General features: G+C 37.8%; 1 protein-coding gene across 1 annotated transcript in view; it reads left to right on the forward strand.

Annotated features, from left to right (window-relative positions):
• The window catches only part of SORCS2 (sortilin related VPS10 domain containing receptor 2), a 542,274-nt gene that overhangs the window by 301,967 nt on the left and 216,237 nt on the right, over positions 1-24,070 (forward strand). The window contains exon 4 of the mRNA XM_050710589.1: positions 8,633-8,732. Within this exon, the coding sequence (XP_050566546.1) occupies positions 8,633-8,732 (100 nt within the window). The remainder of the gene's footprint in view (positions 1-8,632; positions 8,733-24,070) is intronic.

Consider the following 24,070-nt stretch of genomic DNA (forward strand, 5'->3'; position numbering starts at 1 on the left):
GTGTCTATTTATCCGTATTTACTGACTGGTTGGGGATATTTTCATTCTGTTTATAAACATGCCCAGTTACTCCCTGTGTTCTGCCAGGCATTTGGCTTCAGCGGCAGAGTAACAGTCAAATCCCTGACAAAACATTGACTTACTTACCTTTTTATAAAGTGCTACAACCTGTTTGTGTAAAGTGCTCACTGCTCCCCTCACTAAGAGCAATCATAAAGCCGAGGTCAGCACATTAGCAGGAAAAGTCAAAACTTCTATAAATTGAGTCAAAACTTCTATAAATTGAGTCAAAGAAGAGTTCCACATACAGAAGATTCAGTAGCCAACCATTATAGTTGGCAGAGCCCATTACTAGAGGAATACATAATCACATGCAAATATGCACATACAATTATTAAAAGATTATCAGTTCTTTTTTAATTTCCTAAGTGTTCTTGTTGCAGCTGGATCTCTCCAGCGATTACAAGAAACTTTGTATTCTGGTCTGAAAGCACAAAGCCAAATTCTCTCGTCTCATACATCCCAACATCCTTATTGCCTTCCAAGGAGCTGCCTTGCCTGACTCACATAAGGAGAATAAAGTTGTTTCAGAAATATTTCAGCTGTGTGTACTGGTTTAAATAAAAGTCCTGGACTGTGGGAGATACCTAGTATTTTTCCATGATGGAGAACTGTAATGTTTCTTGCAAACCTTGAGAAAATGTTCTTAAACCAACCTAAGTTTGCCCAAAGAACATAAGTATGTCAGATGAGAAATTTTCCTTGGTAATTACTTTTTTTTTTTTTTTTTCAATCACAGCACTCATAAAAGAGGAATTGTACTGAAAATGATATAAGGATGTTTCTGCTTTTGGCAATCTTGGTAGTAAACGTGATTTTCAATAATTGTGCTTTAGCACCAATGCTTTTATTTCTTGTTTCTTTTCTCTAAATTGTCAACAAACATTCTTTTTTTCAAAATCGGTGGAAGAAATTTAATAATATATAGGAAGTAATGTATTCATTTCTTTTTTAGGTAGTAATGTAATAGTTAAGTGAAGCCACTTTTTTCAATACAGTACCCTCAGAAATAATAAACTGAGGTTGTAAAGGAAAGCCTTTTTATTAAAAAATATACACCTAATAGTAAAATTCTTCCTGTGTTCTAATCCAGGCAGTATTTTTATGATATGAAAGAAAATAAATTAATATTAATAATTTTTGTATCGCTGTATTGAGTTATCAGTTCTGCTATTTTATTTATGTTTCTAATATGCCAGAGCTGTTTCTCAGCAGCAACCCCCTCAAACCCTCTCTTAAGTACTCCACTCCTTGCTGAGACCTGCTAATGCAATGCTGGATTTGCAGCTACTGAAACTAAATCTACACAGGACTGTTTCTTAGAATAAATGTTTGTTCACTAACAGTTAGTTACATGATATGCTGAATTCAGTGAAGAAGGTGTGGTAAGAAAGCTTTCTGTATTTTCCACCATTTCATTCTCATTTTCTACTTACATATTTAGGCAACTACAAGTATTTGAGGGAGTGAGTTGTTAACAGGATTATTGAAATGAACCAGGTTAAAAATAAACCTTCAAAAAACTATAATTTGGATGTGGATCATTTCAGTTGCCTTGTTTCTAGCAGGACAAAATGGCTGGGGGTAGATTGGTGGGGATTTTTAAGGTGTCCCCCAGAGATGTCTGCATTCTCCAGTGACTGCATCACAAGGGCTGTGTGTGCTCCTGCTGGCCCCAGCCCAGCCTGGGTTGCAAAGGTAGAAAGGAAGAAGTAATGAGATTTTACTTTTGTGATTTGTATCCTTGTATCCCTGTTTTCCTGGATGTGTCTCGTCTCCTTTGTCACTGCGACACTACATGTTATATGGTTGAGTGGATTCCTCACAAATATGATGTACGGTGAGTGTGGCTACAGACTATATCCCCTAATACGTGCCCATCAATGGCTTCTGTGCCTTGGTGATTGAATTGATACACCAAGGCAGTAGTTTCAAAATAGATGTCCTACTTAAACTAACAATTTCTGGGAGAAAAGGTGGTGATTGCAGCTAATAGAAGCTAATGCAGTGTTGTGGAGGCCAGTAAAATATGAAGTCTAATTATTGGAGCTGTGCAGCAAAGTAATGAGGAGCTTGGAAATGTAACTGATAAGGAGCTCGATAATAGGCTAATGAGCAGGATGTTTGTGGTATATTGAAGGACTAATGAAGGGCTGCAAAAGATAACTATGGTGGTGTACAATGAGTGTATGCAGAGCAGGAATATTTAAATACAGTCCTAAAAGATATATAGTATATATTGAAGACACAGTTCTGCTTACTACTGGAGTTTAAGTGTGTGCAAGTGTACAAAGTAGGTTGGTTGTAACTAATAATCAAATAAAAATACATGGATAAATGCACTGACAGAAGATACCAGTAAGAGAAAACCTGATGCAATATGTAAATAAAGAAGAATCGGTGCTTAAATTTCTGTGCCAGATTTCTCTGCCAAATAACACCCCATGCATGCAGGGTTTACTTGCGACCTTCCATGTTCCCTCATAAGAACCTGTCAGTGATTCTTGTACTGTGGTAAGCTTTGTGTCTGGGTAACTGAGACAGAATAGTTCCTGGAAAGGGTGGGCTTGGAAATACTTTCTGCAGAGGTAAGTATTGCAGCATCAGGGTGGAAAGTTGTAGCCTGACATGCCAGTATGGGTAAGTCAGACCAGGTCTGCATCGTGGAGCACACTGTCAGCCCTTAGGGGTGAAGCCAATGTGTCACGTTGTTTAGAGTTTGTCTTCTTTGATTTTTAAATGCATTGCAAAACAAGGCAGCGTCCTATTCCTCATTTTGAAGTTAGTAACTATAGTCCCTGGGTAAGGACATGTCTTGCTAAAGCGACCCAGCAGGCTAATCCTTACTTTTATTACTGGCTACAGAGGACTTTTTCCCTCTCAGAGCAGATGGTTGAGTAAGGTGTATTTTAAACATTGAGTACAAGTCCAGTGCTAGAAGTCACGACTGTTTGATCCTCCTTGAGTTCTCACTGGATATGAATGCAGTTGTTCAGTGTTTTGTTTTATTCTGTGTTTTTTTTTTGGAGGCAGTGTTTTACAGTCAAATATGAATATATATTTACAGATTGCTGAAAAGCCTCTGCAAATAGCTGCTTGTCTTTTATTGTGCTTGCATGTAGTGACTGGGACTGTAGGACTGTTCTTGTGCCTGTAATATTTGTAATAATGGGAGGGAATCTCTGTAAGTATATAAACGCTGGGTTGCACCATCTTCTCATCAGAGCACTACAGAGGAGTTCACTTTAGCCAAAAAGGCTGTTGTGATAATCCACATCTCTTTAAAATCTGGCTACTGTTATCAATAAAGGATTGATAAATAAAACCAGGATAAGTTCATCTTCACAGTGCATATGAAAAAATAAAAAGAAACTATATATTGCCTAAATTTGAAGTGGGTGAACTGTTTATCTGTTAGCTCTTGACTGCACTGTTGATTGTTTAGTGTAAAACTGGATTAAGTCAAAGAAACATTTCTATAACTTCTCTATTTCTGAGAGGAAAAATATCATGTAACTTCAAAAAGACTCAACTTTTCTGGAAAGCCCCAGAGTGAAATACTTACACAGAGCTGGTAGCTGATGAGTAATCTGCTAATTGGATTGCTAGCATTCATACTCTCGTATAGCTGTTGAAGAAACTTTCATCTGCATGAATTCCTAAATAGGTGAGTCAGGTATTGGAACTCAACCATTACAATGTGTTTCTACTGTGAAGAAAGTTTTTTTTTTTTTTTTTTTTTTAGTGTGTGTGCGTGTGTGTGTGAATGATGTAAATACTGGATCGTTCTTGTGACCAAAGCAAGGGGAAGGAAAGAAGATGTGCAGTACAATCTGGAAAAGATTTAGGTGGGAAGAAGTCTAGTGAATGTTATGAACAGATCCACTCATCCTTGACATTGTAATGTGTATCTCAACTGAATCTTTTTTTTTTTTTCCAAAAATTTATCAATAATCTACAGCAGCAGATCTTTCCTATGGTTTTTATTTTTTATTTTTTTTAACAAATGCTTTCTTTTTATTTGGCTAGTTAACTAATTCGTGAATTATTTGAAACTTCTTTATTGTTGTCTTCCAGGATTTTCAAATAATAGAGATTGTACAGTATATCTCATTCGGCTAAAATAGTACTTGAGTTAATCTTCAAGGAGGAAAGGTAGAGGAAATCTGATCCACATATGTGCTAACTGTTCCAGCCATAGTCCCTCTCTTCAATTCACTAAAAGGAGAAGGGGAAAGGAAAGGAAAGGAAATAAGCATTTTCAGTTGGCGTTTTCTTTTACTATTAAATTTTACTTGGAATTTTGCAATTCTGACCTCTCAAAATTTTTTCCTTAACATCTAACTATCTACATTTTAATATGTTTGTTATATCTATTTACCATATACTTGTAAATACCATCTGGAAAAACAAGTAATGCTAACAGTAATACTGAATTGTAGGTGTGAGTCATCAGTGGAGAGCTGTATAATGATAGTGAAGTTTAGACAGGCAAACATTTGGTTTGTGTCTCTTTTGGTGTCTGTTAAATTTCTTCTTCTTTCTCAGTACTTCTGTTAAAAGATGTCAAGACTCAGAGTGTAGGTACGGTTCCAAATTATAGTAGGCATAGATTTATTTCAGCTCAAGTATAAGAAAGATACATTTTTAAAGACAAGATCCAAATTTCTCCACGGTTTAGGCAGTTTTGAGTGTTCCCTCCCCCCCCCCCCCCCCCAACATCATTTCTCTACCAGTTGGAAGCTTTCCCAACTATAGCCTGAACTCACAGCATTAAAACATGATAAAAAGCCATCATTCTGTCTGTGCTGTAATATCGTTTGATTTTGATGATTGCTATTTCAACACACTGTTATTAGAGTGGCAAGTGACTTTTTCCTTAAAAAAAAAAAAAAAAAAAAGGAAAAAAAAGAAGAAGAGGAATGGCACGTATTTCAGCAGACGCATACTTTCAAAGAAGCTGTTACCTAGCAGTAGGGCCTGTCAGGCTGTGTGATGTCTGCATCTGTACATGAATAATCACATAGTTTCAGCACCTGATGGTTCTGCCTGTCAGGAATGGCCCATCACTAAAGTACAGAATGATGGTTTTCTTATGAGTCCTCCACTTTACTGAGTTTTGCTATACTAAGAAACATCCACACAATCTGTAGCCCTTAGTGTACACACGGATAAGGAAGAAGCACATGTGGATAGCTTGCTGTATCCGCTGGAATGTCTCACGGAAGAGAAAATAGTCACTAGCTGGATCCAGATCACTCAGAGCTGCAGTCAGGCCCATGTTTAAGAATTCAACCTTTACGCTTCTTGCTCAGGTTTATGGAGTTCTGCTGTTGTGCTTCCAATGCAAATAAACCATGCTATGGAAGGATTTTTCTTTTTACTCTTCTTATCAGTTGCATGTGTATTCTCTTTGCATTTTACCTTGAAAATATCTTTTCATGAATTTTCAGGAAGGAAAGAGAATACTTTTTTTTTTTTTTCTGATAAACACAGATTTGTGTTTTGTTTACTTTCTCTACTTTACACTTAACCACAAGCTTGTTTTTTAGCGCACACACAAAAAAAGTCATTCTATGACTGGAAGAGAGTAAAAGGCTCCTCCTCTCCTGAATTTGGTACAAAACACGTTTTGTATTGCTGCTTATTATATTTCCAAAGCAGGCATACTCTGAGATCCTAGAATTTATCCTCCCCAACCCTATAGCTGACTTATTACAGGGACTTTGTCAATAAAACATTAACTCTTTATATATTCACAGGCAGGAACTTGGAACTTATATTTAAAATAAAAATTTGTGGTGACCTGTGTTCTCTGGATTAAAGCAAAATTGGAAGACCAACTGATTTTTTTGGAAAGAGCTTCCCTTGAATGATGTCCTTGAGCTATGTCCTCTTGTATGTAGATGTCTCAAGGAGTAGCTGGCATTCCTGGGTTCCCTCAAGGCAAGGTTACAGTAAAAAAACAGTCTGAATAAATTTCTCTATTGATCCACAGATCTTCTGCCAATCTGAGTCTTCCTGCTTGGGCATGGTGCACCTGTATGGATATGCATTAGGTTGTTTTATCATGTTGAAATTGGAATTGCTTTTTTTTTTTCCTGATTTTTTCCCCTTGAGATAGCTAATTTGTATGAGAAAATAATTTTGACTAGAGTTGTTCTACCTTTTTCTGAAAATACTTTTGTTAATTTAGTGTACTCTTTTTGTCACAACTTTATTATTTCTTTGTAGTAACTTTTATAAGTCATAATAGTTAGAACAGGAAGTTTTAGACTGGATTTTTTAATCTTTAAAATGGCTTATCCTCTTCAGGCTTCCTGCCTGTACTGCTCTCATACCTTGATACGGTTGCTGTCACCATCACTCCTGTGGTGTCACTCTCCAGTGGTCCCATTGTATTAATCCTGGAATTGCCTCTTCAAAGTAAATTGGATCATCTCTAAGGTTCAGAGAATTATTTCAGGATTTTATTACTGGGCAAGCTGCTGACCTGATATTCTTTCCTCAAAGAGAATATACCAGGCTCTGTTTCCAGCATAGATACTTGTTGTGTGTGATTTCAGTACATCTGGCTGAAGTCAGTATTTTGGTCTTTCCTTTAATTTCCTTTCTGTCAAACACCTCTGGCAAAATCAGTTTAGCACCATCCATCCTATTCTCCTGAGAATTTTAATTAGCTCCGTGCTGAATACCCACTGCAGTGCAATTGTGTGTGTTTGATTTCTACATAATTATTTGTCAAAACTGAATTGCTATGATTATGTTAACTTCTGTAATGCATTGTTGTGTATCTGCAGACCAAACAACATTATGGGGAAAAAAAAAAAAGATTACATTTGTTCAGACATCACTATAAAAGAGATGTGATCTCAACCTTGGGCTGTGGGTATGGTCTGTGTGTCACAGTCATTTTTTGACTGGTAGAGAGGAAAGAAAAATAAGGTAAATATGATCTGCTCTTTACTTGGTGTGCCTTTGGGACTGATCCAGACATACCATTCTGTGCCTCATATGTTTGGTGATGCCAGAGACATAAAAACTAATCCAAGACCACAGCTACAGGTTCTTGCAACATGTGGGCAGCTGGATGTGTGATAGAAAAATAGCCATCTCTGGCTTCATATCATGTGTACTCTGACTTAAGTGATGTTCTTGGTGGGATGGGGACACAGGGAGATGGAGGCCAGGTGCACTTCTGCAGGCAGGTGGCCCCTTGGGGACCATTCTGCTTTATGTAGCTTGAAGGAGATCTTTAGCTCTGAGCCACCTGTCAAGGACATGGTTAGCCAGGGATTTGTTATCTCCCTTTTCACTCTTGCTGTATGCAGTCATGCCTTTGAATTTCAGCAATAACTCACCTGGGCAGGGGGTATGCAACAACAGAGCCTGCTGAGGAGCAATGAAAATGCGAGAATGGTGACGTGGGGCAGAAATCAGTTATAGGCAGTCCTCAATGTCACGCTGGGAAGGACCAAGGTTTCATTGTGATTCCCTTGGATATCCTGGATAGGAGAGTTGTCGCATGTTCCCACATGTTGGAATAACCCAGGGGTACCTGACAGGGCACCTTCACTCCTGGCTTTTGACAAAGAGTGTTATTCCACTGAAGAAAAGGGAACATGGAGTGGGAATCCACCCAGCAACTCTCTGTCCTAGGGAAGGCTTCTTAGTAGAGAAAGGGACAGGTGCCTTAGATGAGTCTCCTTCCAAATGAGAAGGGAAAATATGGAGAGACCATATGCTGCAATTTGATCCTGTACAGAACAAATGAAAGTTCATCCACAGTGATTTAATTTTGGATGTGACTTGCTTTGAGTTTTGCTTATTAACATTTTGCTAAACTAATGTTGTTGTTTTTATACTAGACTTTGCAGATGCAGGTACCTAAAACAGATGCCATTTCTTGCTGTCAGTTTTTCAGGAATACAAAGCAATTTCTGCTTGTGCTTGCATTTGTTATATTCATAGCTTTGTGTGGAAGACATATTGATGGTCAAGAACGAACTTTGTTTTTATTTATTCAGAACTGTAATGATCCTCTGAAAAAGAGCTTGAGGAGTGGATACCTTTGTCAAGTCTAATGCCTTCCAGATCTCAGGCCAAATTGTTCTTTTATGCAACACCAGGCACTGAAATTAGCTTTTCTTTTTCCACATAGCTGAGCAGGTGCCGTTAGTACTCACATACAAGCCTTTGTTCTGCCTAGCAGTTTTTTCGCAACTTGTGGGTGGTGATGGAAAGGTATATATTTTGTGCTTCTCTTACTGCACAGGGTAGTGTCAGGATGAAAGCTAGCACTGCACAGACCTGTGAAATACAGGCAAGACTAGCAATGTTTTTTCAGACCTTGAAAAATATTCTTATAGAGGCAGGTTTCTTTTAGTATCTAATGAGCAATGAAAAGAACAAAACGATGGCAGAGAAGCATTGAAAATGGATAGTTAGTGCTACAAAGCGTGCATGTATGTTTTTGTTTGTTTGTTTGTTGTGTTTGTTTTTTGTTTTCCTAAAGAGTTTCCATGCTGAAGCCTTTAGAGGAAAGCACTTACAGGTGTTTGATTTCTTTCAGGTCCTCAGATTTTGGGACGTTATACACAAAGTTGAATCTGCAGCCTGGGATTGCCACTGTTATTGACAATTTCTACATTTGTCCCACCAACAAAAAGAAGGTATGTGGTAAAAAAAATGTCATTTTATAATGCAATGGAGACTCTACGACTATGTGAAGTGTGTTTTATTAGCTTGTAAAATATAGGGGAATGTTTTTCACAAAGTTGCTGGTCACCTTAGGTACATTTGTGACATATGCAAGTGGGATATTTATTCTTGCTGAATAGTATAGAAGGGGAAAATGCCTTGAAGGACTATGAAAACTTTTGAGGCCGTTGACTTCTGGAAATGAAGTTTCCGTGGAGTTTTCCCCAGAAAGAGAAAAGCAACCTCAGTAGGTTTTCACACATCCACACAAATTCTGGGACTAGCATTCAACCTCTTTATCCTTTATACACAATTTAATAGTCCTTTTGGATGTTTCTGAGTATAAAGTATAGGGATTGGACAGGCTGTCATTGAGAATGATGTTTACCCTGTGCAAAACCTTAATTAAAAAACAAACCCCACCTCTCCTTGGAACTCTTTTTTAAAAAACATGTTCCTACATCATTACTGAACCAAAAAGCTTTTCATGGTACCTAGGAAGATTAAGTGGACTTTATAAGTGAGAGTGAAATCGACCCATTGAGTGTATTTACAATGGATGTTATATTAGAAGTGGCAAGAAGAATGATTGTGAGAAAAAAACAATAACAAGCCTTCTAAGTCTGCAAAATGCTTGTGATTTAAACTGCAGGAATTGTGAAATACGTTGTGAATAGCACAAGCACAGTAGGTCTTTCATGAAATAAGAACTTTCTCTTGATAGGGGCCTATTAACTACAGTGTAATACAGAAGAATTGATTTCATGCAGAGGCCACTGATTGGAAGGACAATTTTAGTTGTGTTTGTCTGTCTGTTCTGTTTAATCAAAAATCAGTAGAATTTGTTGAGACTGCCTGGATGATTAAGTACATATTTTATTTCTCTCACAATTGTGACTGGAGTTTTTGTGACCAAGCTATGCTATTCCCTGGTAATATATTTTTAATCTGCTACAAAGTCAGATTTTTTTTTTTTATTTTTTCTTGGAGTGGAACTACTACCAAGCACAAAGTTTCTGTGCACTGTCTGTGTTGGAGCTAAAATTTGCTGATGATTTCAGGTCCGAAAAGAATCAACAAAGCTTTATCCATTTCAGTTTCCGAATTGGAAGCTGAAAGTATGAGAAAGATGACAGCTCTGTGGAGAATTTTTCCCAGTATAAAAGCCTACAGAAGCATGTCAGTGCCTGTGTGATTGTGCCAGTTGTCTGGCAAAATGGTAAGATGACTGCTGAATTTCAAGCCTGAAGATGGATGTTTACAAAAAAACTCATGTTAACCTGGTCATAAAAAAAAAAACAACACTATTTTCTGCTCAAGGCAACTTGAAGTCCTTAGAGATACATATCTGGCTTAGTAAATTGATATTGTATTGCAATCCACTGGTTATAGAGAGTGCTTTTGTTGTTAGTCATTAAATACACTTTTTATGCTGTTTTGTTTTTCCGAAGATGATGTTTGATAGCATATGAACAACAAAAACAGAAGAACAGAAGGATTTCTAGGGACTGTAAATTATGCCAGAAGAAGATATATGTATATGTGCAGATGTACACACATACATGGTACAAAAAAAGGTGAAAGCATTGGAGTCAAACGGTGTAGCCAACATCTTCAAACTTGGCTTGGAGGTGGTGTGGTCACACATATCAAGTAAGCAGAAAGTCTCCATGTCATAAGAACTTTGTCAGTTGAAATGGCAACTTTTCTGGTGTCGGACATATGATTAGGATAAAATGACTAATGTCTGATTTCACAGAAGTCATTTGGAAAGATGGAAGAAAATTTCTCCCTGCTGTCCATTTCAGGACAAATGCACTAGGGTGTAAGAAAACATTTACATCTCTGACTTCCTTTTCTGAGCTGAGCAAAAGTTTCAAGTTTTGACTTTTTACTGATATTACTAGACTTCAGATCACTGTGGTGTGGGTTTTCTTCAGCCAGTTCACATCTTTTGAAATGTGCTGAAAATGGGAGCTGTGTTGGAGTGCTGACTGTGCTTACTGGCATTGAGCATGCACTTAAATTTAAGGGATCAGTAGTCCCATGCTACCAGTTAGCATTTAGGGACCGGGAATATGCATGAAAGCAAAGATAAAAGACATTGATGGGGATATTTTGAATACTTTGCATATTAAGCACTATTCCGTGCTTTCATTTTGTTTACCGATTTCATTTTGTTTACCTCATCTGTGGAAGAACTGATACTGCATAGATAATGCTCATCTTTTACAACTCAATGTCGTCAGTGCTTTAATCTCACCTGAATTTAGGCGTTCTGTCAAGTCCCCTCCCTCTCTAGTCAATGGAAAAGCTTGGATACCTCCAGGCAATTCATCCTGTTAAAGTTATAGATTATTATACATATGAGAATAAGACTGAATGGTCTTGTGGAGGTTGCTGTAAAAGATTTTGTGACTCTAATGGGTCTGCAGTGAGTCTCACTGCAGCTTCCTACAGAGAAATGAAGAGATGGAAAATAGTTTTCGGTTTGGAATGTTATTAAATGAAATATTTGCTAGAAGGCTCCAGTCTAGTTCTTGGATTGACATTATTTCTTCAGTTTATCTCTGCCTATATACCAGCTCCTGGAAGGCCTTAGAATTTCACTCAATGGGCCTGCAGTCTGTGAGGTGTAATTATACCATAAAGACCAATGGACTTGTAAGTGAGCTTTATACAGAAAACGTGAAATTATACTGGAAATTTTTGGATCCTGTGAATTGCTCATTTGTACTTTCTTAAGATGAAAAAAACACCTTAATTCTTATCTTCCCAACACCATTGTTTAAGAAGTTAAAATTCCACAGAATCATAATGCTGTTTATGATGAAGTGCATTCGCAAGTTCAGAGGTTAGAACCACATACTTTTCACGCAGTGCTCCATGGAAAAGTGATTGTATTTCTAAATAAAAATATAATAATTTTACAAGGTAAGCTATAGGAATGCTGGGGACTTTCAAGTAGCTGGTGGAAGGAAGGAAGTCAATTTACAAACCCTACTGAATGCATCCAAAGAAGTGACGTGTTCCTTTTCTATGTTACTCTTCTGTGAGTGGGTTGTGATTAATACTGTTCATAGGTCTGCAAGAAGAATCAGTATAGAATTGTATCAAGGTTATGTCTACACAGTCTTTTGTAGGTGGTTCTTGTTCTGCCTGAATGCAGCAGAACTCTAAGGTAAAAATTGTGTTGCTGTGGTTATCACAGGACTCAACCTATGAAACCCAGTTTTGACAAGAAACGATGACAAACATCTGAGGGTAGAGCTTTAGGATGTTTTGCATTACTCTGAATGAACCTTTCTGATGAAATCATGGCATCAGGGTGTGAGCTGTGACTGTTCTGGTTGTGAATCAGAACTGAACTGCAGTCAGCCAGCAGCACAAGAAGACATTCACGCCTACATGCAAAAGTTTCCGTAGGCTCACCCTGAATAGCTGTGAAACAATGGAGTAATAGGAGAGGTCACACTAATTAAAAGTTCACACTTCCTGAGGATGCATTATTTGCTTTGTATTCTGGCTGCTTTTAGCATAGTAGAAATCTGCAACCAAAGACAGGGAAACTATTAATCACATTTTTCTGCCATGGTTTTGGAAAGTTATAAGGTAATGTGGGTGAGATCTCTTACGCATTCTCTCTGACAGTAATTTCTGCATATGAACTAATTTTTCATTGATCTGTGACATAAAATACCCTTAGTTTATGCAGGCCTTGAAGTGCTGTGCATTGATAAGGGATGTTCTTGCACTTGAAACAACAGAAACAACTTTGCAGTAATTACTCTATGCTGATAGCATCAAACATTGCAGGCTTTCTAGAATGTACCATGTGGAGAAAACAATTTGATCTGTATCCTCTGATTTTTTATTTTTATTTTTTCAACAAACCAGAGTGATAATTATGCTTATGAAGTGATGCACACAGTTCATGGAATACAGAATTATGTTTTCCATAGTGTCATTCTGGAGTCAGATAAACAAAGTAAATTTTTTTTTTCTATAGAAGACAAAAATTAGCAGAAGTCACATTCACTGAGCTAAATTAACAACAGAACATATACCATTTTTATAGGTCGTACATGTTGTTGGGTGTAGAAGTTACATATTTATTTTAAATCTGCTTTTATAATATTGCTGGACAGGAGTTGAATGAAAATGCTGTTCTTTTCCCACCTTGAGCCCATATTTTAATTTTCATTGATGCACATGAGTCTGATGCATCCATCCTCTGTTTACACACTTCTGGAAAAGAAGCAGCTAAGCAGTTTATATTCAGGATTTTCATGTTAATAGAAAATAAATGTCGATTGTGTCTATGCTGACTTAATAGTTAAATGGGCTGAACAATTACATTCTCCAGCTGTCACAATAACCAATAGCTGCATGTTTTCCCAAGCTAAAAGGCAAAATGACAGACATGTACTCTTGCTTGACAAACCTTGCAGAACATGTAAAATAGTAGTAAGGATATAGGCTATCCTCTACAATATTTTAACTCCTGATGCCTTAAAAAATAGTATAATTTACACATGATAGCAAAATGGTATTTGCCACAGCTATAAAAGCATTTCCCAAGATGCAACTGGGTTGAGCAATGTTTGTAATCACTAACAGGTAAATGCAGTCCTACAGCATTTTGACATTTGTCTTTCAGAGCAAAACAATTGGTAGTGGAAGTTGTCAAAATGCAGCATGGCTACATTTACTTGTAAGGAATAATTCTGCTCGAGTTTCAATTTCCTTAGAGACCATACCAGAATGTCTTGAAATGTACTGAGCAGAATTATCTTACACTTTTATTAGTAGTTGTTGTCAACTAAGAAATATTTCTTTCAATAACCCAAGTAGTTTCTTCAGGAAGGTTTCACTGTGAAATTGCAGAATATGATCTGTATCTTGTGATGCATCATCATGATGTATTATTTCCTTTTTAATAGTGTCAACATTCAGTTTTATTCTAGCGATGCACCACCAAAATGTAGCGTGGCTGTGTCACTTTGCTTCAAACTTCTGTCCATCACTGCTCAGTTCAGCCTCAGATATTCCAGATCCTCCCAGAAGTATGCCCAGTAATTAAAAATTGATTCCATCCATAGTTTGCTACTAAGTGGATTGCTGTGAGAATCAATCCTATGCAGAAATTCCAGATGTATTCACACACAACTGATGAGTAGTTGCATCAGTTGATGGCCTGTCTGGGAAGCTCTTATATGGAAGCAGAACTAAATAGGTTAAAACAGTCAGAGCTTTCCCTGAGCTGTTTATTAGGGGTCACCATCCGCAACAGAGGTTCATGTAGCACCACTGAAACATATCCATTTGGGGAGAAGATTTGATGGATGCTATTTGATATACATAGTTGCGGAAAAAGTGTAATAAAGGTTTGAAAAGCTGAGAGTGAAGTAGCTGAAAATTAAGAACATATATGGAACACTTACTAGGAACACGGCTATTAGAAAAGTATTGAGCTAAGTGCTGGCTGAATGGAGGCTAGGAACTACAGCTTCCTCTGTCTGACCGATTCCAGCTATGTTTGAGAAACCAGGGATTTTTCAGGCTTCATATGTAAACAGGACTGCGTCAGAAATACATAACTCTAGTAAGATGTTTGCGTTCTAACTCTTCAGAACACCTCCAATAAGTCAAATATAACAGCAGTATTACAGTATTTAAATAGGCCATGTCTTTTAAATAGACTTTGAATACATCTTTTCTATATAGTGTGATGGAGAAAGGTTTGGTTTGGTTTCTGTAACAAGATTTGCAGACACTTTCTGTGCATTTCTTCATCCTGGCCTTCTACATGTGGAGCTTTACAGGAATCCCTTCTATTGTCGACAAAGATGAATTGTTGTCTGCATGCATTTCTACTAGAACACTGAACCGTGCTGTCTGAAGCTGCTTTTATACTTTTTTGTTTTAGTTTTGCTCTCTTTGACCTCCAAATGTTTTATAGTCAAGCGCATGAAGTAGACCATGGTCAAAGGCTTCACCTCATTAAAAAACAAAACGGAACAAAACAAACCTGGCAAACAGTACAAGTCTAGTCATGACTAGTCTGTAGGTTTGCCATAGCATGTAGGACAATTACTCGTTAAGGTAGAGGGTATGTGGGCTAAATGGGTGAACACTTGAACAGACATTCTATATTATTATTGTATCCTATAATTTATTTGATGTTTAATGTGGAGATCTCAATTGAAGTTTTTGAAATTGACCTTCAGCTGTGATTTTATGTCCTAATGTGTAACTTTTGCATTCGTTTGTACTCAGGCATACAATTATTCTAAGGAAAAATACTCTTGTCTTTACCACATACTTATTATAGATTCTTTTGTTCTGTTTTTATGAATTTCCTGACTAAAACTCATTAATCACAAATGCAGACCAACAACTACAAAAAGCCCTAATGTTAAATTGTGTTTACTGTAGTGAAGCCAAAAATAAAAAAGACTAGTTTGTGGGAGTACAACATAAAAAAAAGATTTATGTGAAAATGGAAAAGACCTGTAAGCAAGCGTTGAGACCATTGCGCATGTGATTCTGCATGTAAAAGACATCTATTTCCCTTTCAGTAATTCTGGGAAGAGAAGGAATCCAAGCATCATGTTTTCAGCAAGGTTTGATTTCCTGTTAGGATGAGCAGGGCACTGCCTGGAGAAATAGAAACAGTCAATCAAGAGCATGCAGTAGAAAGCATATCTGAAGCTACCTTCTGCAACTATGGCACTGTGTGCTACTGAAGGGGTGTCTGGTCGGAGAGGAGCCCTAAACCAGAAAGCTTAATGTTCCACACCAGAGAGATTTTGAGATCTGGGATTTTGATTTGTTATGTTTAAAAATAAGGTGAATTTTGCAGAATTTAGACCAGGCTGTCATTTCTAAGCTCTTTATCTTAAAATGTAGATTCTTGTATTTAGGCCCAAATCTAAATCTGAGTCATATCACAGAATCACAGAATGGCTGTGGTTGGAAGGGACCTCTGAAGATCCTCCTGTGCTTCAGTTTGTGCCTGATGCCTCTTGTCCTGTTGCTGGGCACAACTGAAAAGAGACTGACTCCATCCTCTCGACACCCTCCCCTCAGATAGTTAAACACATTGATGACATCTCCCCTCAATCTGCTCTTTTCCAGGCTAAACAGGCCCAGCTCTCAGCCTGTTCTCGTACGACAGGTGCTCCAGTCCTCTAACTATCTTAGAAGCCCTCCTCTGGACTCTCTCCAGTAGTTCTATGTCCCTCTTGTATGCTAGAGAAAAATCTAAGATGTGTTGATAGATACACTGGGCAGATGATGTGTTTCCTTGTTTAGTCTGCCCATGAACTCATTGGCCTGAAAGGAGTTAATTCCTCTTTTGCTTCAGAAGAGAACTGAAAAGGAAACCAAAATCAATTCACCAACCAAAATCAACTCACCAACCAAAATTGTCCTTGAGGAAGACCTTGGCTTTTCTCTGGCACACAGGTAGCAACTTTTTGCATCCTAGCTACAGCTACAACTGCAGTCTTCTGGTCAATAGCTATGAGAATCACAGTTTTTGAATGCTGTATGTTCCTATGAGAACATAATCCCGGTAGATTTTCTCATGCAATATGAAGCTCACAGATTTAAATACAACAAAGAGGCAAATGGTAATATATATTGTCCAAAAGAGAAGGTATCCATATAAAATCTGCTATGGGTAAAAGAACCAGAATAGAAGAGGCTATTACATCAGCAGTGCTCAAACTTTGCGAAAGAAAAGAGGAGAAAAAAGAGAGAAGGTAATTGTAAAGAGGGAGTGGTTAATGGTTAGTAGCAGGCATCCTACAGTACTCAAGAAGTAATTGGCTGCCCTGTGCGCTAGAATGAAATGGATGCAGTTGTGCCCATAGAACAGATTTCTGCTAAAACCAGTGTGTAAAAAGGCCTTTCTGTGATGAATTCTATTTATATCCATTGCAATTATTCTGAGATGTGTTGAGATGACTTCTGTGCAATTTTTCGAGCATCACAACGTGCCTTGGGGTTCCTCCGTTGCAGAAGGGAACAAATTGGGAACTCTTTCATCTCGACTCAGTCTAACCACAGCAGCAACTAAGCACCAAGACAATCATTAGGAGATAACGTGAAAACTTCTAAACACTATTTGAAGAAAGATGAGTAACACTGTTCAGCAGATCTGCAAGGACAACGTACAGTAGGCAGATTCCCCAGACAGCCTGGAAATAATGGTGTAGCGAGTTTGAAACATATTCATCATGCTTGCTGATGAATCTTCTGCATCTCCTGGGGACCTGTGCGTTTCCTCCTCATTTCCCCAATGATGGAACAGCAGCACGAGTCCCAGCTTCCACGCTTCATGCTCTGTTAGCATTTTCCAATCTACTGATGTGTCAGATTCTGCTTCTCTTCACTGCAACTGTTCGAGTTCCCCCCACTTGTGCTGACCACACAAACTTCTCTTGCTCTCTCAGGAGCAGAGATGAAGGAGGATTTTTTTCCCCGAGGTTGGCATGGAAGCACAGTAGAAATGAGCAGGGTTTAAACTGCTGGCAGTGTGCCCACCCCATTTTGCAGGGCTGGCGGTGTGCTTACCCCACTGAGAATCCCTGGGGTTGCTGCCCCCATCCTTGCTATGAATACACCTGCTGCTTCCACCGGTCAGCTGCTGCAATCTCACATTTGGCACAAATATTTATAAAATTGAAAGGACTCCTAAACTACTGGAGTCTCACAGTTATATTCCCATGATTTTGTTTATTCCAACCTCTAAAACAGTGCAGTGTGGCATTTAATAGAAGGGATGAACGTAGCTGTGTCTTTACTTGTGTCTATTTCTGGAATTAGTACTGATTCTTGGTAGCCTCAGCACTCTGCAGCAGCAAACTTCTACTGAAAAGGCAGGGCCAGTGTGACAAATACATTTTAATCATGTCTTTCTCACGCAGCCTGTACCATTTACTTGAATATAGTCATCAAAAATTCATGCAAACATAGAAAAGGTTTTTTTTTCATTTCACACTATGCGCTTCTGTCAGGCAGGGAAAGATTCTTACTCATGGAAACTGCGATCTCATATGTTTAACTAAGCCATCTCTGAAGCCTTCTTGACAGTTGCCTCTTTCACACTCTCACTCTAGAGACAGATTTTTTCCATTTGTGAGAGTAATGCACCAGGCTGCTGTAGACCCTTCGTACCAGAAGATTACTGTCAGGTGAATGGTGGATTATTCATAATTCCTGATTATTTTATTTATTTATTTATTTATCTGTCTACCTACCTATCTTTTTTTTTTTTTTTCTTTTTTGTGGTGGAATCTCCTGCAGGCTTGTTTTGTGCTGTGCCTAACTGGTATTTTTCCCTCCCCATTTTTTCCATAATTGTTTTTCACAACCTTTCATTACCTCTTTCTGTCCATTCAACACTTAATCTCTTCTAACTCTTTCTTGTATTCCTGCTTTTCTTTCTTCCATTGCTGAGCATTACTCCTTTTTATACCTTTCATGTGGTTTCTGGACTGAACTAAACCTTTTTATTTCACAGTTACAATCAATGAAGAAAGATATTACTGAGAAAAATATAACTAATAGTCTACATTTCTATTCAAAATCATAAATTTGTTGGGATAATAAAAAATGCTGACAAATTACTAACCATAATTCATAAAATGAACCTCTTCAACAGCAACAGCAGCCTGATTAGATCGGGGGCTGTTAGCCAGGAGACCTGACTTCAGTCTCTATGACCTTGAGTAGTCCTGAACTGCTCTGAAGCCTGACTTCCCATTGCCTCACACCTCGCAATATCATTTGCCTTGTGCTAAAACATTATGCCATGCCATTATTTGACAGTCTACCTTGAGGTCAGATTACAAGGTTTTACAAAAATATAGAAAAAGTCCGGTTTCATTTCCTTATGTATAAACTTAAGAAAATAATACTGAAATGCAACGCACCTGTGATCCTTAAATAAATGCTGAGTATTTTTATGATTCCATTTTGAGAAGAACACATATTTATAAGGTATTTTTTATGTCATATTCCTGCATTACTGAACAGCATTTTAAGATTTGCAACATGCTGAAAATAATTGTTATAAATAAGTTCCTACGTTTCTCAGTATTGCTTAGCATTTATCAGGCATGGCTGTTTCAGGACATAGGTAATAATTTGAATATGATGGTAGCATTCCTGCTCTCACATAAATGAGAAAATTAAACTGCTTGCCCCAAACAGAACAGGATTAATTTCTGCTATGATTGCTGGAACTACAATTTATGGATTTACAATCCTGTTCTCAGTCCTCTAAACAATATTACCACTCTGGGCACTGAAATGACATTTAGATTTGACTTTAAAATGCTCTTATTCTTTTCCAGAAGACTCTAAGCCTATGCAAGGAGATCTTGTGGAAAGGTCTGGCAGGAGAAGTGCCTCAGGTAGCACTGAGGGATTGTGGAGTGTTTATCTTGTGAAGCTTGGTGCCAAAAACCGGCGACTGCTAGTTGCGTAAAAAGCTCTGCTTTCAGGGTAACTATGACTACAGGAATTGGACCAGCATCACTGGGAATAAGCAAACATCTCGTGTCCACTTAAGATATTAAATGCACTGGAGTTGGTCATTTTTAATATGCTAGTATACGTTCTGTTTATTTAATTCAGTCATACCTGAGAAGTAAATTTTTTTCCGCATTGCATCACTTCATAGGATTTTCTGTGTTTAAATGCTTTTACAATTTGTTTGTGATGCAGTGCAGGCAAACATAAACGAGGGTGTTTTTGGCTAAATGTTCGAGTCTGTCCGTGAGAATAATAGCATGCAGCAACTTGTGCTTTCTGTGGGCTCCAGCAAAGACAACAGCTCTGTTACATGCTGCAGCGGAAGGTTAGAGAAATGCTTTCTTTTGGCTCTGCACAGTGCTGTAGCTCAGGAGCAGGAGATCTGGGCCTCCACTGCCAGGCAGAGCCCCAGAGTACAGAGTATCTGCCGTGCTTTGGGACTGCAAAGCAGAAAGGCTCCTCGGAAACTCTCCCACAATGTATATTATTGCAAGGGCCAGCCATAACTTTTTGCTCGAGTTAGGCAGACAAACTCTATAAAGCTGTCCTTTCTGGGATAAAATGCTGTTCCGACGGTACTAATGTTCCATTCTAATATTGTTTGGTATATTGTAAGACCATATTAAATCCACTTGTGAGTTGTACTCTGCCATAAGATCTCAGAATTTTATATGCTTGTAGATGATTTTGTGTCTCCTGTTAATAGCTTTGGGAATTCTGAGGAGGTTATATGATTTCCATTTTACAGACATGGAAACAGAAAGATGTAAATGACTTGCCTGGGAAATAAATGAGAGAAATTTAATAATATGCTGTGAGTCTAAGCCAGCCTCTCAGCTTCAAGCACAAAGAAACCCTTCTGCCCCTCAAGAAAATAATAGATTGTTTAAATCTAATGCATTTCTACCAGTTCAAAGGAGAGTATGGGTTTGTGGAAGATCTACTGGTATTGTAAATATTATCAGCAGTCAAATATGAAAGCTTATTTTTGAAAAGAAAAAAAAAACACAGAATAAATAATGTTTGTAGAATAAAGTACTGAAATCTATATTATTTTTTTTTGGTGTCATGAATCAACAAGATTAAATAGACAAATACAGTGAATTTGATAAAATGTTCAGAAAAACCTCTTTTAAGACTAAAGATGTGACTTTTGAGCCAAATTTCTCTAAGAAAGAAAGCTAATTTGTGAAAATAACAAGAGAAGTTTAAAAACTGGTAGAGGCAATTTGATCTGCATCTTTAAAGATTTATATTCAAAAAGAAAGAAGGGAGATAAATTCACATCTAGAACCATAATTTTAGGTACTTTACTGAAAAACATTAGCCCTCTTTCTGCACTATTTTTAAAATTCACTTTATTTTAATATACATGTACTATAACTCAGTTACCGTGTAAAATATGTCTAGATTAGGATAAGGTCAGAAATGATTTTCAATCCTTTGAGAAGTTCTGAAAAAAATGTATCTGGAGTTACAGATGAAAACAAAAAAAATGGAAAAGAGTTGATCTATCTGAGATAAGGAAAAATAGATGTGATTGATATTTTTGTTTAAATTGTGACTCTCTTAAATGTAGTGTCTTAAAAGTATCTTGAGGTTTACTTATAAAAATCATAAATACGCAAAATTAATATTTGAACTGGGAAAATTGTCAAAATCAAAACCTGCCCCGGAAAACATTGACTTTGCCACGTCAGCATTTTCTGACCAAAATTTATTTTTTCAGAAAGTGCCTTGGCATCTTTAATAGCTAGTGAGTGAAATGCCAGGATCGTATACATTTTTTTTTCTCTGATATCTGGTACATTTTTGACTAGCATAATATTAATGACTCTAAGTTTACCTCAAAGCATTAATGTATTCTGTTTTGCTTATATATTTTTCTTCCCATGGGATTCTTTGATTCATGAGGAGGCAAATTCATCAGACTGATACTCATAGACTGCATGTAACACTGCTATATTTTACTTTTTTTTTCTTTTTTTTTTTTCCCTGTACTCAGTGGTCCATGATATAGGTAATTATCAGTCATTTATCTTTGAATATTTTGATAGCACATTTCTTTTTTTTCTTTTCTTCTTTTCTTCTTTTTTTTCTTTTCTTTTTTTTTCTTTTTTCTTCTTTTTTTCTCTTTTCTTTTTTTCTCCTCTCTCTCATCAGCCCTCTCTGTCTGGAGAAGCTAATGCACCTTGTCAGTGGCTGAGGTTGGACACTTCTTTGTTCCTTAATACTACTGTGTCACCTGCCATTGCATTTAAGCCATGTTAACAAATGTAAGCTAACTATTGCCCAGTTAAAACCCAGAGAGAGGCAAAATCTCTAAATGCTCATGACAGCAAATAAGTTTATTTAAAAGTCACTGTGTGAGTCCCCCCTTTCTGCCTTCCTTGGAGGTTAGTTTATAAGCTTGAGCTCACACAATTACCCACAGAGAACACTGTGATTGTAAACTGTCACTGACATCTACTGTGGCAGGGGGCTGTAGGCTGTTACCCAAAATCTCGAAACCAGATCTATTCCTAAAGCTGTGGTTATTTTTAGCAGATCATCGAAAGGTGAAAGAATGACATAAGAATGCACAGTAATTTGTCAGCCCACTTTTTAATCCAGTAAATATTTGTGGTGGCTGGGCTGTAAGATATTATTGTGCTTTTTCCCTGAAGGATTTGAGTTTGCAACTTATTTTTATTCTTAAGGATCTGCAAGAATCAGGAGGAAACCGCCCATTTAGGCTTGCCCATCTCTGTTGCACTATATTATATGCTAATCAAGCATACTTCAGATTGATGACCTTTCATCTAGGGCTGTTGTTTAACAGCATACAGTACTGCAATCTGGGCTTTCGTGTGTTTTGAGTATTGATTTTCCAGATAGAGCGAACTGCAATGATAACCTGGGGAGGTCTGGCAGCACTGTGACCTGGTTTGCTTTTTTTCTTTATGGCTTTAGGCAAAACAGTCAGTTCCCAGGAGCTGCGGGCTGTAACCAGCTCTCCCTCCAGCTTTCCTTTCCGGCTTCTTTCCATTCCACTTCTCTTCTCTTCCCAACCTGCCTGTTGCAGATCTGCCCACTGGGGCATTTCCCAGCACCCCAGGAGCAGCAGTGTTCAACCCAGCCTGCATTGCTAAGCAGCCTTGCACTGGCACTACTAGTGGCAGAGTGTCAGAAGCCAAGCTGCATTATCAGGTGCACAATTGCATATCAAATTCAATTTTGGTCAAGAATCGCTTCAAAATGGTGCTGTGCTTTGATAACATGTTGTCTCTTTCCTTTGGATAAAGCAATGTGCTGGCACTGTCTGGTTCAAAATTCCGTGCAAGTTTCCTTCTTCCCTTCCTAAAGCTCTAGGGTATGAATCGCATTCACACTGGGGTACCATGGTGATAGGTGGCTTATGAATACCGAAGACAGGAAGTGTGGTGATGGTTGCCGTGGTATGCTTAATCCCCTTGTGATCCTCTTTATAGAACACTAATAAAAGACCTCCCTGGAGGTCTTTAAGAGACGTTTAGATGTTGAGCTTAGTGATATGGTTTAGTGGAGGACTTGTTAGTGTTAGGTCAGAGGTTGGACTGGGTGATCTTGGAGGTCTGTTCCAACCTAGATGATTCGGTGATTCTGTGATTCTGATTCTAATTCTGTGTGAGGCACCTATGATCCAAACTAAATGCTCTCCATGTTAATTAGATGAGAATATGAGGAGCAGTGGTGTCTCGTGGGATTGAGCTGGTGACTGATATCAATACTCTGTGTTTCTAAAGCCGTGGCACCAGATGTCTTTGTAATCTTTCATACATTTACTTATCTAAAATACTCTGGAAATGGGGTTCTCTTACCTGAATGAGGTTACTTACCGCTATTTCAGAATACAATATGCTGCCAGTATTTGTTCATCACATGTAATGGTGAGTATGCGATATTTATAGGGTCTTTCCCTTAGGATTACCACTGGGAATAGCGGAGTCACAGCCAGTTGCCACAGCTGCTACTTATAAAAGCTAGCTCAGTTACCACACCTTGGTTGGAGTAGTCTAGCCATGCATTATAAGTGTATTACCCAGAAAATACAATGCAGTTGATACCTCTTTGAAGAGACTCACTCATTTCAAAAATCTCAGGAGACAAAATAAGTTATCTGTGTGGCTGAATCACTGAACAAAAGAGAAGCCATTCGTTATCTGAAGGAACAGGACAGCATATGTTTCACTGCGGTGTGGCTGGCAGCCTAGAGCCTTGAAAAATATGTTCTTGTCTTCAGGGGAGCACAGACATCAACTTTGTGCATCTCAAGAGGTGTTAAAACAACATCTGATGAGTCAAGTTGCAGTCAAATTAGCCTTGCTAGGGAAGAGCAAGCAACATATTCAAAATTTTGGCAACTGCCTTTTTACCTTTGCCTTTTTTAAGCACAGAAAATCCACTGTGGTTTCTCACAAGTTTTCTTGAGCTTAACAATAAAGAAAGATGCCCTGAGCAATTATGTCTCTCACCCAACCATCTTGAAATTTTAACTTTAGAAGTGAAAATAAAAAGTTAAAAAACAGGCAGTATTCTTGGTTCTGTTTTCTCACCTATTAAAAATTACTGAGTTTGTCACCCAAGATTTGCTGAGTTAGTTAGTAAATCAGAAGGGAGACCCATGGAGCTTGTCTCTAATCTGGAAAAAGTAAATTGTCAATTTTTATTTTTATAATTTCAAATAACACTTTGACTGCCAAACAAATACCCCAAGGAGTCAATTCTGCAGATGTACATAGTC

This window comes from Cygnus atratus, chromosome 4 (genome assembly GCF_013377495.2).
Source record: "Cygnus atratus isolate AKBS03 ecotype Queensland, Australia chromosome 4, CAtr_DNAZoo_HiC_assembly, whole genome shotgun sequence".
NCBI lineage: Eukaryota > Metazoa > Chordata > Aves > Anseriformes > Anatidae > Cygnus > Cygnus atratus.